A 19,740-nucleotide genomic window follows, 5' to 3' on the forward strand; every position below is an offset into this window, starting at 1 on the left:
CCCGTTACCATGGAGACCCCGCGGAAAACAGTTTACATCTTGGAAATCCTATCATGGTCTCTGATCCATTTTCTGGGCCTTTATTGAAACTCAAGGCAGGGCTTTTGGGTATACAAGTCCCCATTAGTCATGGCCTCAATACATGCAACTCTTGACAATCCCCAAAACACATGCAACTGTGTTACATTACATGTCATTTTTTGTTTTTTTTCTCCAGCCAATTCATTTAGTTTGATAGGAAAAGTTTATTGCATCTTGACGTTTGGCACCATGGAAAAATAATTACCAGATGTTTGTGACATGAATAATCAATTTGAATAATTATAATATAAATATGCCTTCAATGAACTGTGGCATGGGAGCCTCGGGAGGGTTGGTTCAAAGTACAGTTGTGTCTCACCAAAATGTTGTCAACTAATTGTGTAAGTTGAATCAAACCTGTGTTTTTGCATGTGGTGATTCACATGAACTACTCTTGAGTTGTGGCTGTTTTCCATTGCCACATTTCCATCATGTATCAGCGGTGGTCCTGGCACGGACCAGCCACAGTCTGAGCATTCAGCACATGCTTGTTTAATTTACTATAGCACATTTTGCTGAACCACCCGTGTGTTGTTTGTAAATTCAGCCTTGAACCATGAGAGGCCAATGCTGACATAGAGTCTACTGGTTGCGACTCATCTGAAATTGTGTCACCCAGCAAGACGCATCCACTATGCCCCAAATCTTCCCTGAAATGTTTGAGTAAATACAAATACATTTCTTTGTAAGAATCTATCCTTAGCCCCCTTGTGTGTTATTCATGCTGATGGAGACTGGGTGAGTCATTCATGCTGCTTGTTTTGACTTGGATTGTTCATGGGGGAAGCCTCACGTGTGCTAACGAGGAGGAGTATCCGTCATCAAGGCCTGTCTGCATCATCAGGAATAACAAAAATTGGCCAGCCAACTTTATGTTTTTTTCTTTTTTTTTCTACTAAACATTATAAACATGTGACCTTTTTCAAGCATCCAGTTAGCCCGGTATCTGGTCAACGTGAAGAAAACAGAATCTTATAGGCATTCAGAGTAGCTATTAACTGCTTTTCTTTTCAGTCATTAGATGTGATTGCGCAATAGTTGAGAGGCGAGGAAGCTGACTGCTAAAACTTCATACCAGTAAGATCCATTTTAAGGTGTTACAGGTTACAGATGGATACATCTAGCTAAAGGTCCACAACCAACAGGGCAGAACATCTTGGGACCACAATTTCCTTCATCAGCGTGCATCAATATTTTAGTTTTCTTTGAGGTAGGTGTGATAAGAAAATAAATATGTAGTTCGCAAATCTAAAAAAAGAATGAAAGTGCCGTTGGATATTTTTCTGTCTGTCGGCATCATTCATGTTGCTGATTTTGTGTGAGGGATTTCGGTGAGCAGCATGTACGTGGGTGAGCTGCAGCTTTCTGTGAGGGGAAGGGAATACAACACTGAGGAGATTGTGTGGATTAAGTCAGCAATGAGTTACAAAGGACCAGGCATGTTGTGCATTATGGCTAGAAGGTCTACTTGTATGTAAATGTAAAGGCACATTGCTATCAGAGTTTACAGTTGGATGTATATTTGTATTCATTTCCTGCAAAGAGTCAGCTCCGGCAAGGGGAGAAGGTCTTTGATGAGTCGGCTCCAATGTTTTGTGGGTGTACATATGTGGGCCTGCCCTAACATACACCTACTACCAAGTGGATTCTCTTAGTACACCTCAACATTATGTATGTTTTTGTGTATGTGTATCCAGTGTGTATTAAGAGTGGCAATGAAGTATGGTAATATTTGCATTTTTCCCATAACTAACTTGCGAATAGTATTCATCTTAAGTGAGGTACTTGGAAATTACAGTAAAACCTTGGCAAAAATATGCTTAAAGATTAATTGTCTACTTCAACACCCTTTAACTTCCAGACATAACTTAACTTTAACTTACACTCATTTATGCAAAAATAAATTCACATTTTTTGCTATCACGGAAGGTTTCCTGTTGCTGATCCTCCAACTCATGACTCAGGGGGTGTGGTTTATGTACAAATTGCACCTGCCCTTATTTGGATTCACAACATTTGGTTTAGAAGCCTGAAAAGAGAGGGAGAACAGTAACTATGAACTAAGTGGAACTGGTAAACCATGATCACCAATTACTTTGTGATCCACAGTATGACAACCTCTACATCCCACAACGTGACTTGAATGTGCCTCACGAGCTGCTACATTATGTCGGAGGCAGCTTCATTGTTCCCACTGCTTTCAGAGCAGATCTTAAAAAATCAACACCACTATTTTAAGATGCCTCATGAATTATGGGTTCAGCATTGCATGCGTCATTGGGAGGCCTATCTGGGCTCCTACTGGCTTGTCATTGCACATACACACAAGCAAGTTATTCTCCTTTTATTTGGCAAAACAAGCTACAAACAGTTCTCTGTTCCCACCTTAGCAGAGAAGTCGTTGAGTTAAATCTTTTCTTTATGGTGTTTACCGGGGGAAAAAAAGAGTTAACCTTCCCCTTAAAAAAGTATCACAATCAACATTTCCTCACGATGAAAAGCTGTGTTTGAAATATCCCAAAATGCCATTTGGCACTGTTGATCTCATGGCTGTGCTATTTGTGTTGTCTTTAGAATCCTCCTTTTGAAACTCCCTGCAGTGAGTTCATCTGGCTCCATCATCTCAGCCATGCTGTCCCAGCCAAAGCCGGTACTCTTGGGAATGGCCTAATTTAAACTTCTCCACTGTTTATAGATCTAAGCTGATTGTATAGAAGGTTAGAGCTCTGTTTATTTAGGCTTTGGACCTGTGTGGAAATGGTAATTGATGTGAGTAAGAGGGACTTATTGGACGTGACGACATCCTGGAGATCATTAGGGAGACCACAAACCAGACCGGCCCAGTATCGGAGGGATGAGCTCATCTTTTCCATCCTGAAGGACCTGGGTTTATTTTATTTTTTTTAGTACAGGGTTGGCCTTTGAACTGGGTTTGGGGTCAGAGGTTAGTCCAGCTTGACTGTATTTGTTATTAAACGGGTGCTACAGGGCAGGGACAAACTAGGACATGTGAATGTAGTCAAAGAATATTATTTCAAGTCTCTAAGTTGATGAAGTCTAAACGGACTAGTTTAAAGAGGTTCTTGATGGTTGGTTCCAAGTCTCACTAAATATGTTCCAATGTGACCTATATGGCGTGCTACTGCAATCCTTAATAACTAACTGACCCCCTGCTTCTGCCTGATCTCGCACCTGAAGTACAACACAGCAGGACTATTTGCCGCGATAATGTTCCTTTCAACTTCCATCTCTTGCTCTGAGAACATAAAGCTGTGAATCAAAATAATCCACTCAGTGGAGTCCAAGTAAATCCAAATCCACCTCTAAGCAGGCAGCCAGCCAGCCTCCTCGGCTGCATCAAGTAATTAGGAAGTGTGTGCTAATTACAGAGAGAACCTTGATGCTTGATGTAGTGAGTGTATGTGTGTCTGCCCCCCCCCCCCCCCCCTCACCCCTTGGGCAGAGCAGCTACTCTGGTAATAACAGAGCAGTTTCTCTGCCCGGCAATACCAGTGGAGTGTAATGAGTGGCTGGATGGCACGTAGGCTCTCTCCACATGGCACCCTGCCACCACCACTCCTTATCGCCCCCATCAATTCCCCCGCCGCCGAGCCCAGAGTGACTTGTTATTAGTTTGACTTGCGCTCACCGCCGGCTATTCTGTGGGTGGCTGTTTGTCTACACTTAATGACTGATGCTTAATCAGTGTCCCTCATCAAGGCACTTTGGGGGTGGAGACAATGGGAGCCGGGTGGGGTCTACGTAGACGTTGCTTCACCAGTTTACAGGAAATTGGTATGAAGTGCTAAGACGTGAGACGTGACCCGTGCGGCATGAGGCGAGGGACGTCCCAAATAGTGTCCGGCCTTGAGGCCGAAAACCTTAAATTAGTTATCTTTTAAAGCGGCAACATCTTCATGTCGAAATATTTTAATCAGATAATTAATCATGTGTCACAGTCAGTCAGAAGCCATGATCTATACTGCTTATCCGTACAGGGTTGCGGTCCGGCTGGAGTCCATCCCAGCTAACATCACGCAAGGGACGGGGTATCCACAGGACTGACATGGAGACAAACCACCACCCACTCTCACGTTCACACACACCTACGGGAACTTTAGAATCACCAATTAATCTAATCCCCAGAGTCTTTGCACTGTGGCAGGACCTGGTGTTCTGGACCTGCAAACCGATGCAGGAAATCATTATGGAAGAATTGCCAGCATGGAGCAACACTGCACCCCATAGGCGACCGGCATGAGCAGGGTGGGAGATGGGGAACTATTTGATACATTATCAGGGTCTCAAGTGTCGGTTTAAATGCCACAGAGACTGCACTGCTTTTTAGTGGAGAGTGTTTCACCGAGTCTAAGCTGATATTATGGGGGGGCAAAGGGCTTGAATGGTACAAGTGATGGTGTGACTGCAGGTCTGGTGCTGGTAGTGTAATAACCCGACTGCCGTGTTGTAGACTGGGATTTGTATTTCACTGAACCAGAATGTTGTACATATTGTAAAGCTCTTCTGTGGCAAGTTTTTAATGTCCTATATCTGGCTCCTCAAATGGATGAAGCTAAAATGTTTCCTACCTGGCTGTTCAGTGAGTACGAGTTTGTGTCTATGCGAGCTCGCTCATGCTTGTGACCGTGTGTTTTACTTATCCAACCCGGCTGATGAAAAGGGTACTGTGTAGAGGATGAATGCACCAGAGAGGGTAGAGGGATGGGAGAGTTACACCATGCAGCAGTTAAAAATACGCTTTGTTAAACAAAACAGTAGATGGCGCCAACAGCATGTAATACATTAACCTCTTGACAGTCAGTACAGTATAGCAACTTCTCTGGATTGAGAACGTATATTGTCAGCCTCCTCCGCAATACGGGGTATAGGTCACTTTATTTATTCTTTTTGTGTTTGTGTATAGACTTTTACTGTATGGAGTATGTTTGAGTACTTTTGGCGGCATACACTACATGCAGCATTTGCGTTTGCATGGTTACTGTGGAATGTATCTTCTCAAAAGGTACATCAGTGGACATTCTAATACTGTACTGTCAATTAGATAGAACAAGAGAAAGGGAGACCGACCTTTTTAGGGAGGACCAGCCACCAGCTAGAAAGATTAAGGGACATAATGGATTCAATCCCATGGCATTCACATACACTTTAGAATTGAGCCTCTGCGTGTTTATGTCATTCAAATCTTTGCCTTGCTGATTTATCTGATACAGCAACATTGTGAGGATCATTTTGGCTCCATTCTGCTGATTATTCCATAATTCATGACTCGCAATAGCTTGTTATATGAAGCCTCATACAAAAAATAATTTCTATTCTCAACTCAATTTGAAAAATATGCTCTCATAAAGAGCAAAGAAGGACTCAGGAATGGTAAACTAAATTTAACTGTTTTTCTTTATAAACCTGAAACTATATGTAACAAGATTCACTTAAAACAATGGCTGAATATCACCGTATGTTTCTTAGATGTTAACTTTGTGTATGTTGAAAGCTTTTAAGCATTTTGTGGTGCTTTCACATTTATTTTGTAGTATTTGTAAATATTATTGGATTTCTGCAATTTTGACAGAATCGGCATGCATAGGTACACATGTTCTCTTAAAGAGAATTACCTTAAACCTCTCATTAATGTGGTCATCTCTCTCTCTTGCATGTAGAAAAAGCCATCTTCCCCACAGTACTGTGGTGAGGGTCTAACTGTCCCAATCCTGCATAGTAAACTACATAAGTGTGTCTTTACTCATGCAGCTCCAAAACGGAGCTTATAGGGCATTAGGCTTTATATCTCAAATCCCCCTCCCACCCTCCCCCTTTATTCTACACTAGCTGGCATCATGTGGCATGGCAGCATCTGTCAGCAGCAGAATCAATACACAGATGGTCAAATATCAGCCAAGTTGCCACAGACCAGATCTGACTCACGCCCAGTACCGTATATTGATGGTATTACAGTACACTGAGCAAATGTCTGCAATATATTAACTTGAGACCAGTACAATGGTGAATAGATTTTATGATTCTCAGTGAACACCAGACGGCAGTGCAGAAGCAGATGCTTGACTCACAGCCAACGGACTGAGTAGACAAGATGGTGTACAATTTAGGGGAGGAAAAGTGATGTTAAATAGAGCTGTGGAGGGAACAAATACGATTAGTTAGTTAAGGAGACAAAAGATTTCCAAAAGAGAAGAGTGTTGGGAAGTCACAAGATACCGCTTTGGAGTGACAGAGGAGAGGCATGGACAAAGGGGAAGGGAGTTAAAGCAGCAGCAGCAGGGAGGGTGGGGTTCCCTCTCTTTAGGGAGCATCTGCTGGGTGCTAAAACCGAGGTGCTGGCCAAGGGGAGACTGAGGCTGAAAAGGGGGAGAAGGCAAGTGACAGGATGAGTCACGGAAAGGTAGCTTGACAAGAAAAAACAGAAATCTGAAAAGAAATTGGCACTTGAAAACATACACAGTGATTAATGAGAAAAACCGAGATTTGGAGGAAAGAAGTCTCCATCACATGGTGTTGAGCATAACTGTGAGGTTTCATTGAGCATGGAGAGTCACACGGCTGGCTTCCATTTGAATGTTCACCCAACTTTTGGCACGAGCACACCTACAAATATTGATACCCTAGTGAGGCCTCCAGTCTCCCTCATCAGAAAGGGATACACAACTATGACCTGAATGCTATTCAATATTTTAATCGTTTAACAGCATATATATATAATATTTAGTATTATATTAGTTTAGTATTTAGTTATATTTTTACTTAAACTTCATGATCTCCGCCTAAACTTGCAAAACAAAAGAATATATTGTATTTCTATGTATGAGTAAATGTTATTCTTAATACATATTCATTACTTCAAATAATTGTAAACTACTCTAGAAATCCATACAGCGGTGAGGGTCTTATATTAAGATAAAATCAAAATGGTCAATAAGGTTCGCCTAATTGTCTATCTCCTCAGCTTTTTAGTTTCTTAACATAAACATTCCCTCCTTCCCTCTCTTTCTCCCCCTCGCGCCTCGTAGAAAATTAATCACCACACGCACGCAGGCACGCATGCGCACGCCCACACGGATCACCGCAGGCTGTTCTGTCATCGGTCCTTCCTGCTCGTTGGTTGCAGTCGCAGGCTGCGTTGCCATGACGTCACGCTGATCGACCCTGTCAGTGGGAAGGGACAGAGAAAAAAAGGGGGAAACGCACTGGCAAGGGCGCAGGGAAGGTGGGAGGGTGCGCGAGAGACCGCACCTTATTCCAGGGAGGCCGGAACACAGACGGCACAGAAATAGTCACTCTGCAGGGAGGGCACACGGCGAAACATTTTGTGCTGTGGTGTTTTGTTACAGAGTATGTGTATGTCCTCAGCATGGGTTGTCACTTGGCTCACACGTGCACGCGACTTTTCTCCTCGAACAAATACGTAGTGTCACTGAGCAGACTCGACTAACGCTGCACGCATATGAGGTAGGGTGCCATGGAGGGGTGCCGTGCCGTGTTGTGTGGTGTGGCTGTGTTTAGTAGATTCATCTACCCGCTATATATGTCCGGTGGCCCTGTCTGGGCCTCTTACATGGATGTGCTAACATGTATTCGTCGAGCAAGAGCGGTTATTAATGTAGCGTTGTCTCGATAGCCACAGTGTAAGGAGATTCAAGCCGTAAGCCACGTGACCACGAAGAGCTGCAGGGATTGGCTGAGACAATCTCTGACCTCAGCACGCGAACTCCGCCTCTCCTCGAAACTACCACCTCTCCCTGCCAAACACACACACACACATACACACAACCCTCAGTCTCACTCCCAGCCTCTATATCTACTCTGCCCCTTTAATTTTTTATTTTGTAGCAGTTGGCTTTGCTTTACGCACTTCTCAGCATCCTCCGCTGAATGTGTAGGTTAGAGCTGCAGCACCAGCATCCACGGCTTAAGCCCCCAGCTCTGATCGGCAACTAGCCCAGCCCCTACCCCTTCTCTCTCTCTCTCTGTTTCTCTCTCTCTCTCTCTCTCTCTCTTATATATATATATTCCTGGGCTAGTTGACAGGCGACGTCTGGGGGTGTCGGAGGCTCACAGTTAGCTAGGGCGTTAGCCACATGCAGACGGCAGCTCTGCCCATCATTTCTATTCTATCGCTCTGGTAACCCGGGCTTCTTGTCTTCCCCACGCCTCCTATTTTGATTTCAGGCTCTTTGGAGATAGAGGAATGCAAATCTGCAACCATGATGGAAGGTAAGATGATTTTATTTTATTTTCTCCGCTGTTCCTCTTTTTGCTGTTATTTAGGGTAATCCCCCTCCGTGTCCTTGTCCTGCAGTGCTTCAGCCACTGGCAAGCGTTTGTGTCTTTGGGAGGTTCAAATGTCATAAGCTGCCCTGCTATTTTGAGTGCATGCATTCTGGTGACTTGCATGTTATTCTTAGGATAAGGCCACAGACACTGAATGTCTACTACAGACTTGACAATGGCGAGGCTAATTGAACTGTGTGTACCTTTTGTGAGTGTGTGTATATGTTTGAGACCCCCCTTTTCCTGCTTCCCGTGGTAAAGGATTATTTGGATTTATTGTGCAGGAGGGCTTATGTGCCCAGCTGGCTCACTTGTATAAATTCTCTTTGTATTGTGTTCCCTGAAACACATGCACTGACACACACATTCACGGTACTGTATGACTGCGCTGTGTATCTGCTCACACTACATTGCCATTTTCACTCTTGTGTGGATCGTGTATTTGTACTAGTGGGATCATGCGCACATTTACACCCACCCATAGCTGGATGGATTCTCTGTTGGGTTGAGCCTGGAGAAAAGAGAACTGATGATTGTTTTAATTTCATGTCCCTTTAATTGATGACATCATCAGGGGGGGAGGCCAGTGGGATGAATCCCTACAGTTTTACAGCTGGCACACCAAAGCCTCCATCCATTCATTCATCTGTTTCATATGATATCTATTATTTTGTATCTTTAATGTTGTTCAGGCATCTCATGCAATGACCACTTGCCATTTGTTTGAGCAGAACAACAATATGTTGACTCGCACGGAATCAACCTTGGATTATGTAAGCTCCGATAGCTTGTGATACACAGGCAACGTTCTGACACAACCAACACCGGGAAACGTGTAGCTCATTATTGCTTACAATGTTCACTTCCTGCAGTTCTCTTCTTTTATTCTAAGTAAATGGTTTTTCGTCCATGCTCCAAAAAATGTTTCTCTTGGCCTGTTTGTTCTGGTGAATTTAGCAAATGAACTGAATGCCAGGTTTTCTGTTGGCTGCTATGGAAGAATCACATTAGCTCAAACGTGTGTGTGTGTGTGTGTGTGTGTGTGTGTGTGTGTGTGTGTGTGTGTGTGTGTGTGTGTGTGTGTGTGTGTGTGTGTGTGTGTGTGTGTGTGTGTGTGTGTGTGTGTGTGTGTGTGTGTGTGTGTGTGTGTGTGTGTGTGTGTGTGTGTGTGTGTGTCATTGTTGCCCAGCCATGTGTTATTGGCTCTTAGTGATATCTCACCAGAGAATGTCATGTCATCATGACATAGTACCATGTCACTAAGTTAAGAGGTGGCAGCTCTCTGATAAAGTTTCTAGCGCTGAATAATTAAGATTCATTTTGTTTAATTCAAATGTTGAGCCTATTGGCTTGACGCAGTTTGCCTGTTTCTGTAAAGATATCATGGACGGGAATGTGATCTTTTTTTTGGTCCAGTTTTTTGAAACATCTCCCAGTTGTACAGAACTGGCTGTAATATCTCTACTACCATGCCAGCTAGCGGAGGAGTGTAGGCCATCACACAAGTCTCATTATTTTATTGTGGATTGGACAGCATGACTTGGGCCATATTTCATGTCTGTTCCAGTCGTTAACTGCGCAAGCCTGCTAGATACTGGCCTGCGATAACTTTAATCAGTTGAAGGGGTTGATGCAATATGGTTTGATGACAGAATATAACTCTCATGCTACTATATTTTGAAAAGGCAACCATCTGTGACAAGTTGAAATGACTGAAACCATAAAAGCATTGTTTGTTACAAACAAGTTATTGTACAAACTATAAACTGCTCAGAAGGTCATAATTTAGATTATAACTGACCAGGATACAACTGGCTACATCCTCGCTGCCAAACTGTATTAGTAGGCTGCAGCGACTGTATCCACAATATCTAATAAACTTAAACTGACTGTGCAAGTATAGATGCACCCAAGATAAATATGAATTAATGACTAACCCAATGTGATTCATTGTTCATCCTTTGGTATTTGGTTTATGCACACTATGTGCCTGATGGCAGAGTTTAGCTGCATGCAAAGAGTTGATCAGGAATATAAACAGTTGCCTGGGCGAACTATTGTGTCAATTGGTAATCCGGAAAGTCTTGCATTATGATACAAAATCAAAGCCGTAGAGTAACGGTAATATCCCGGACTGAACCCAAAATAAAAACCAAATTCAGTGTTACATTTTCAATAGAGACGTAAGCATCACCTCTACTGCTTGCCCTCTGCTGAAAGTGTGGTGTCCTGTCATTCACAGCGTTTGCCATGAGCCAAGTTGTTGGGTAACAGTTCAGAAGAAAACAAATAGATGGGAAGCAAACCGCTTCCCGTCTATTTGCATGGCTAGCACAGGCTTAGCATGGACTGTGTGAGCGCAGGATTACTTTCAGGTGATAAAATTGGATGCTAATCCTTGTCAGCTCTGCTTTTTAAAGCCCCGTTTCATGACTAGCATGGCAGTGCCTGGGTAACACACCAAAGAAAGAGACACAGGGTTCATTTGTCATTTGAGTTCAAATGGAGAGCGGCAGTATTAGTGTTTCTGATGACAACCCCCTTCACTATGGACACAGGGAATGAAAACTGTTGGTGAACTGTGACCTCCGAACTATGATCACAATGAGGCAAAACTTTTTTTTTTTTTTTTTAATTGCACATTTTTTCAGGGTGGCCCCCCTTTTATAATAGTATGGGAATTTCTTCAAGGTAATCACACGGGTGCAGGATGGGATTCCAGATCCCTTTTGACTTTAGGGGGACGATGCTCTATGGAGGCACAGATATTATCAAGACAAAGAGGTTAATGAACAAAATGTCTTGATCGTATAAAAGTAGAATCTCCTTTTTAAACGGAAATAAAATGACAGTTGACACTTTCTTAATGTCCAGTATCGCATTGGTGACATTGTATCCAGCCCCTTATCATCCAGTTTCCCTTTGCATAGCATTTTGGACATTACCTCTGTGTATTCCTTTAGGCCAAATTATAGGCACGGCTATTTCATTTGTATAGCACATTTCAACAAGCAATTTAAAGTGCTTCACATAAAACCATTCAAACATAAAGCAAGGAAATTTACAGTTAAGAAACGTAAGAGATTGAAAGATAAAATTTGATGAAAATTGCACTTTCTTGGTTCTTTTTGAGTTTGTGTCCTTATGGTTGAAATGCACTTATAGTGAGTGACTTTGGATAAAAGCATCAGCTAAATTACATGTAATTTTAAAAGATGAAAATATACACTATTGGAACTGAAGAAACAAACGCTGATGCTCCCCAAAAAGCGCTTTTGACATATCTTGCAGCACCGTTGTGAGGATAAAGTTATCCTCTTTGTCCCGACAGTGACAAAGCTCTAGGAATGGTCTGTCTCACCTCGTGAAAAAAACAAAAAAAACATCCCAACATAAAAGCTCATATCATTTAGAAGAGTTGTAATGAAAGCTGACATGTTGTGATATTGTTTAAATCCCTGGAGTGTACCAGCGTTATAGGTACAATGCCAGCACTTGGGACAACATCACTAGTCTCAACTGGGCCTGCTTGCTTTAGGTATAATAAATAGGATTGGGGTTCATAGTCATATCTTTAAAAAGCCATAAATAAGTTGCATCAAATGAATGCTTTTTCTGCAACACAAGACTCACTCAAATGAAAATCTATAACGTGATACATTTTTAGATTCTACAAAAAAATCAACTTTTAATCTATGGCTTTGAGAAGTGTGAGAGAAAGAGCAGTGACTTCAAATTGTCGTAAACCGTTGCATCCAATTGGCTCGCGACTCTTCTGCCATATGGTTTCCCAGGTAACAGTCACAAGACTGACTCATCTCTTTATTGATGGTGATCTAGGAAGAGGTGCACATTTTCATTGATTTGGTAATAGTTATTTTTAGTGGGTTGATGTGTGTACAGAATCCTGTTGTTGCACCAGTACTGCACATATTTTTTTGAAAAAAAAAGTCTTGCTAATGGTATTCCTGTTGAAGACCTCTGCAAGGATAGCTTTGCTGCTGCCGTTGCAGATCCAAATGAGTAATCTAATGTCTTGCCATTGGCCCTATCACATAACTCATGTGGGCTGATGCGTTGCACACAGCCTTTTCTGGTCTTGCCGAAATCTCTGGCTGCAACGAAACAAAAGCAGAGCAGAATTCGAAATGCTTCCCCTGTATGGTTTCAGGGTTTAAACAAAAGCCATAGTTAAAAATGCATCGTTTAACATGAGAAAAAAGGTGCGTCCCTAGGACGCATGGATAGTGAATTTACTGCGTCCTTTCAGATTTGAATGCGTCAGGGACGCAGGACGCGTACCTAGCAACATCACTGCATATATAACTACTCACACTTTACAGTAAAACCAGCACATTTACCACATAAACACAGATACAGAAATAAAACCAACACATAAAACAGAGTGTACAACTGTCCTAGTAAGTAGATATTTTTAAATCCTACCGCATACAGTTGGGCTGTGATTGTCTGCCAGGCTTTTTACTTTTTTCAACAGTAGTCCAAACAGTAGTGTGTGCGAGGTGATGAAGGTCGACGAGGATAGTGGCACTTGTTTTAAACTTTCTATCAATCTACTGTGAAGAGTAATGATTGACAAAAACTGTCAATGCCTTCATGTTTTTTAGCTGTGCACAAACTAATGTGAGACTGTTGGTTGAAATGCACAGAAAGGAGGGAGCAGTGATAGACGAGCCCACGTTGGACGTTAGTTTGTATTACTGACGTCTCCTGATAATGACATTAGTCTGTTCACAGGTGGTAACGCGGCATCAGGTGGGTGGATGCCTATTCAGTTGACAAAGTGCGTGTTTTTAGTGCATATTTTCAGGGAGAATGGGTGCATTGTAACTGCTTGAAAAGAGTTCAATGTAGACCCAAAGGAACTTTGCCACAACAAAGACATGCAGCGACAGTGAGACGGAAGGAGGAGACGTATTAGAAGTACAGCACCTCACATCTAGTGCTGGGCAGTATGGCCAAAAATCCATATCACGGTATTTAGAAAGATTCTGACGGTATCCTGTAGGTCAGTGTTTCTCAACTGATGGGTCGTGACTTTGAGTTAGCGTGTTAGCTTGTTAGCTTGTTGTGGCTGCTAATGTTGCCACCAGAGGCCCGACAGACTTTGCAATAAATCGTTTTCGGATCCCAAAAACCATCCAAACAGACACAGCTCCTCTCTTGGGCACAAGTTGTGTTGGTGCATCTCCGGTCTGCAAATCGGTGGGGCGATTTGTATAAATGTACAATTATTAGTGTTACAACGCTTGTTGTGGTGTTTTACCCTGTTAAAGAGTGTTTATTGTGGGTTATTCATTGTTCTAACTGTATTACCATGACCCAATCTCCACACACGTAAGACAAGTAGCTCTGACCGCTGGGTGCTCCTCGATGACGTATAAAATTAAATTCTACCGCCCGCCAAACTGCAACGCAACACTGGTATGAACCGCACGTGAGAAATTCATACCGAACGGCCCTACTCCCAACATCCGTCCGGACACACACACACACACACACACACACACACAGCTAATCTTATGTAATGAGGTCCAAGATTCAAAGCCAGATCAAGAGACATGCTGGTGTAATCTAGTGGCAGCTGGGGGAAGATGAGGGCCTCGAACACTGTAATCAAACAGCTTCCTTGAACGACGAGTTTGTCCAGACGTCAAACTGTATTAGTCAACAACGCCGTGTCATGCTTCTATGATGTAGCGAAACGAAAACTTAAAAGCACTGTGTAATAGACTTTTATTTCTTTGGGTCATAATTTTCCTTGACTTTTTTGTTTTGTACATTTTTCTCCATGCAGCAGTTGCTTTCTGTTATCCCATCGTTGCCCACTGGTTTGTTTCAATTGAAATGTTACACAATAATCTGGAAGTAGCACTGTTGACTAACAGACTGGGGATGCAGTTTTCATCCTGACGGCGCCTACGCAGACATTAGAGGAGCATGCTGTCATAACAGTAGGTGATTTGCTGTCAGACATGTGTGGTCTAATTTAAACAGTGGCTCTCGTTTTAACATAGAAGACAGACTTGGGTTGTGGCTGGTTTACTGATTCATCCTCTGTGTGTCCGTTGGCACACACCACAATGATGAATTCAGGTCATAGCCTCGATTGTCTGGGAGCTGAACTTTGAGTATTAGAAGGTCTCCCTGCTTTGCTCTCCAAGACCTGAAGCACATGAACATTAGGGGGGAAAAAAAGAATTGTAGAGTACCCAATTAGTGGAGACCGACAAAAGAGAGGAAGACGAGCTAGGAGAAAGAAATGGAGATGGAAGAACCCTCTAGAAATCCGTTATCTGGAAGAAGGGACGGGTGGACATGGAAAAGGGGATGAAGTGAGTGAAAATGTCCAAGTAGGATAGCGTGAGAGGAGGAGATGCACAGAGCAGCAATGTGTGTCACGGCCCTGGAGTGAGCGGGCAGGACACTACAATCCTAGGGAAAGGCTTGTGTTCAGTCACTTCCTCCATTTTGATGTTTGATAAGCTCAAGCGGCTGCAATGGGGATTAAGAAATGATTAAATACGGCTGGGTTGACTTGATGTCTTGTTTATTTGTTGTGGGAATGCTTTGCTGATGCAGAGTTGTGTCCTGGTTTTCAGGTACAAGCACCTTCGCACGCATGAGGGTGTACGATGCCACATGAATCCGTTGAACCGTCACACAGCATCCTTCCATCTTCGGTCTCACGCCACCCTACTTTACATGAGTACCCCTCCCTCCTAAAAGTTCCTAATCCCATGGGTATCTCTCATGTCTCATCCGTCTCTCTACCTGGACCTTGTCTTCCAGCACTTTGTTATACATTAAGGAAGGCGGGTGGCAGGGAAACCCCAGAGGGAAGTTGAATTTATTTGCCCATATAATATTAATGTCGTTCGCTGGCAATGCATTCAGCTCCCAAGATGGTTGTTAGTGCTTTGCCCAATCTCATTCAACTCCATGTGATTAAGGAATTAACATAAATGTCTTATTAATATGGCTAATATATCTATGGTTTATTTTCTTCTTTATTGGAGAGAAAAATTTCAACACGAGACAAGGAGATGCCTTGTCCTGTTTTTTGGAGTACCTACTTACTTACACAGAAATTGGATTCACATTATTTTATGTAGGTAATTGGTTAACCTAAATATATTTATCTAATTCGGTTTTACTCCCAAAATGATGTTCATTACAAAATGAGATGTAACCGTAATTAATATCCAATGTATAAATACGTATACAACATAGGCCATGGAATACAAGATAGGCTGCTAACATTGTTTCTTGTTAGGCATCAGTCTCTGTCTCTATGTCCCTTCCCTACTTCCGCTCCCCTTCCATTTCGTAAATATTATCTTTCAGCACTAGTTTTGATAGGAAATGGCCATTTATTTGGCCATGTAAATGCAACAAACCCCGTCTTTGCCGTATCTCAGATATGTTGATGTGGCTACAAGCCAGACCAGTGCAAACAGATGTCAGTTTAAATCAGCGGAGAATGCACTCGCACAGTGACGCAGAGACCCGGCAACAGGAAGAGATTAGCAGCGTTTGGATTCGCACTGGACGGGTTGAAAGACGTTGTCATGGCGAGGGTAGGGAGGGGAGGAAATGTTGGAGAGGGAGAGAGAGAGAGAGAGAGAGAGAGAGGGAGCAAAAACTGTGATGTAGGTATTAATGGATTCATCAAAGAGGGATGCACTGAGTGTTCAGAAGATGTGATTAATGAGAGAAACGCAGCAGTTGTTGACATCCCTCCCCAGCTGTGTGTAGCATGTTCCGAGGCTCGCACTGTTTGTTTTGTGGAAGTCGTTTCATACTCTTGAATTTGCTCTGTTAACATGCACCTATTTGTGTGACTGTTTACGTTAAGGCCGTTGTTGTTGACCTTTTAAGACATAGATGTCCCCTGTCCTTTTTATGTGCAGAGTATTCCGCAGTCATTTGGAGTGCATGTGGGTCGGGTCTGCCCCGACTGGTAAACGGGAAAGGAAACCCCCTGATGCCTCACCAGAGTAGGCATATGCCATTGCAGATCTGAATCAATCCTAACTCCCTTTTTGGGGATTTTTTGAGAAATTGATTCTGGCAAAAGCCAATATATTTGTCAATATTAAAGAGATATATTGGTTCATATTTGCCAATAAGTAGTATTGCAGTACACAAGTTGGGGATTTTAAAACAAAAGCCATTGTTAAAAATGTATCGTTTTCCATGGGGAAAAATGAGGTAGTGATGGATAGTGAATTTACTGCGTCCTGAGCAACATCACTGCTTTATAACAACAATGAATAACCCACAAGAAACTCTCTAACAGTCTAAATCACCACAACACAACAGCTTGTGACACATTTTATAATACTAATAATTGTACATTTTATAAAATGGGTACAGCTCACAACAAGAAGTAACTCTGTTGCTACATGAAAACAGCGATGCAGGAGGAACAACGAGAGACCAGAGATGCACCAACACAACTTTTGCTGGTTTTGGTAAATCCAACATGAGTTACGATAGATCAGAAAAGGATTTATTGCAAAGTCTGTTGAGCCTCTGGTGGCAACACTAGCAGCCAAAACAAGCTAACACGCTAACGAGCTAACGAGCCGGCCAGTTGCGAGCAAGTTGGGCAGCCAACAGCTGTTCGGGTAGCGGCCGTTTTTGGGCTCAATGAATTAATGTGTTTACTTGAAAAAGCAATACCGAGATATACCGAGATACCGTCAGAATGTTTCTTAATACCGGGATATGGATTTTTCGCCATACCGCCCTAATGGTGGTTCCCACAGCCAGATGAGTGGAGAGCCACTACTCTAAACTTCCGGGTCAGTAGTCACCAGGACGTTTATAGAACATTATTTTTGTCTGTTCAAATAAAGCTTATTTTATTCATTTAAAAACATTGTTAGTGTTTCTTAAAAAAAAATATAGCTCTACATGTTCTCTTGCACAAAGCCCCTCGCTATTGTTTGAGCTATTTTTGACTACAGACCCGCTATTGACAATCAGGGTCTTTTGCTGTTCATTTAATGTGTGCAGTTTAATTGGAATATGACCCCGATTATCATGGCTTACTTCTGCACACAACACATTTCTGTTGACGTGAATGGATCTGTCCATTAATATGTGTGCGTGTGAGAGAGATCATACATAAAGCTATCTGATGGTTAATATTTCATTAGCAGGCCTCCCACAGAATAGAGGGTCCATTGATTTTATTTAAATTTTATTTTTTTTACCCCCCCCACACCGCATCAGCAGGGCGACATGGGAGTTTGAGGTCCAGAGAGAAATGGGAAACTAAACCACATGGCACCTGTAATCTGTGGTCCCACTGGCAGACATTACTTAAACTACTGAACTCTGTCGCAAAGTATTTTTGATGTTCTTAGTCATTTTTTCAGCAAATCGTTAAAGTACAACAGGCAGGCCTAGAGTGGGGCAAACTGTTGCTCTAATGGAGTCCACCTTGTATTCCCTGCGGCCTGGAAGCTTCAGTAGATGAATATGTGTTAACATTTGTATTCCTTCATCATTTCTTGTTATTTTGGAAATAGCTGCATCATCATCGGGTTTTGGATGCAGTCTGTTGTCAACCATTTTTCTATAAGATTTTCTACAGCACCAGTTTGAAGGCCACTATGGGAACACTGGAATGGATGGTGTGTTCTCTCAAAGCGGTTCCAGATCTTGTGGTTCGCTGTGTTACTCGACTCTCTCTCTCTTCCTGCCGCCTGTTTCACTGTCACCTTCTTTACTCTTCTTCTCCTTGTAGAGAAAAAGGCCTCTGCCTTTCTACGATGTAGTTCTTTGATCGAGGGCTTTGACTGTGAAAGTACAGAGGCAAAGGTTTAATAAACCCATAGACATTTGGGACATTCCTTTGGCAACCGAAAGCGGACAAAACCTATAATCTGGGTGTGAAGTGGGAAGGGGTGGAGCCAGCGGCCTGCCTAAACCAGAATGAACTGAGATTAGATTTTTGGAAGTAAATAAGGCTGATGTAATCCACAGGAATCCCAACCACGTTTTTTTGGGGGGGGATCCTACTTGAATCGGAGGAACAAGAGATGGAGGCAAAGAGCGTTGGTTGCTGATCTCGTCCATTTTTAGGAAAGACTCGTCACTTCTGTGTCCTCGTAGTGTGCAGTTGACACAGTTTTATGTACGTTTCTTCTGTCATCACCTCCTCCTTTTTCTGTCCTCATTTTCATAATTGTTTTTCTTTCTTCAAACAAAGTCATTTCCTGTGCTCCCCGAGGGACATGGAAGCAGGACGTGACCAAGCTGCATCTGAGCTCCTGATACATATCAACTTTCTGTCAAGAATCATCCGGATAAAAGCACACATAATTGGGGCAAATGATGTACAGGGCAGAAAGGACGGGGCAGAGCCTGCGATTGGCAGCCTTGACCTGGATCGCATTTTCTTTGTTGGACTCGTGCTGGCAGTCGACGGAATGGCCTCGTGGTCTTCCGCAGCTTATTGTCTTTCACGTGCGAGACGTCTATCCGCCTTTGCCATGGCGTTTTTGTCTGTAAATCTACGGTAGCGCGTGTGATGGAAGCCAGCATCCTCGGGAATATTTTCAAACTCCACATCAACGCGGTGTTTGAAGTTCTCAGCCACGGCCCAAGACTCACCCTTCAACCCGGGCCACTTTTCCAGGCTTGTCCTGTGTATGTATTCCATCATGTAGTGGTGAAATAATTTACCTCCTCATGCTTGACTGAAGTAATATGCATATAACAATGTTTGCTTATCGATTGATTAAGACACTTTGGAGCTGGAATCATTTAGTCTAAAGTCTAGAAGACTTTCCGAGGTTCACCTTGTAGCCTAATGTGATTTAGTAAGTATGGAAATCATAGAAGTATCCAACTGTGACATGAAGGGGAGCGACTTGAGCACCAGCAACTGGCCCATGGATCCCAAATCTGCCTCTTGATCCATCAGTCTTGTCAATAAATGGACAGACTGGCGGGAAAGACATCTTCTCCTTTTGTCTTTGTGCCAGAAATCCATGTTAAAAGCCACTTTGCTGGCTTGGCAGCATGGTCATTTGCCACTGAGGCCTTGGTGGGTGCTATTTGGAGCTGGCTGTTTATAGAGACAGGAGTGAGGGAAGGTGAGATGAAACGCAACGGTGGGGCCGAGGAAGAAGAGAGTGCAGCTTAAAATTGACAGATGCTATAATATGTCGTATCATTTAAATAATTGGGTGACTATGGCACAATTCTGGAATTCTATCGATAGTTATCAATCCAAAAATGCACTATTTAAAGCTGGGCTGGCTACAATAAGCTACTTTTTTAAATTATCACTACGATAGCTTGGAAAAAAGAGCA

General features: G+C 42.8%; 1 protein-coding gene across 5 annotated transcripts in view; it reads left to right on the forward strand.

Moving 5' to 3' along the window:
- Positions 1-1,207: 1,207 nt before the first annotated feature.
- sgip1a (SH3GL interacting endocytic adaptor 1a) overlaps positions 1,208-19,740 on the forward strand; it is a 43,260-nt gene continuing 24,727 nt past the window's right edge. The window contains exons 1-2 of one of the 5 annotated variants that reach the window (XM_062563271.1): positions 1,208-1,291; positions 8,284-8,328. In XM_062563271.1, the coding sequence (XP_062419255.1) occupies positions 8,319-8,328 (10 nt within the window). In that variant the 5' untranslated portion in view covers positions 1,208-1,291; positions 8,284-8,318. Of the gene's footprint in view, positions 1,292-7,229; positions 7,564-7,713; positions 8,329-19,740 lie in introns of those variants that run through there. The other 4 variants (XM_062563270.1, XM_062563269.1, XM_062563273.1 and 1 more) reach the window with 4 other exon arrangements.

The sequence above is a fragment of the Pungitius pungitius genome, chromosome 7 (genome assembly GCF_949316345.1).
Source record: "Pungitius pungitius chromosome 7, fPunPun2.1, whole genome shotgun sequence".
In the NCBI taxonomy this organism is placed as follows: domain Eukaryota; kingdom Metazoa; phylum Chordata; class Actinopteri; order Perciformes; family Gasterosteidae; genus Pungitius; species Pungitius pungitius.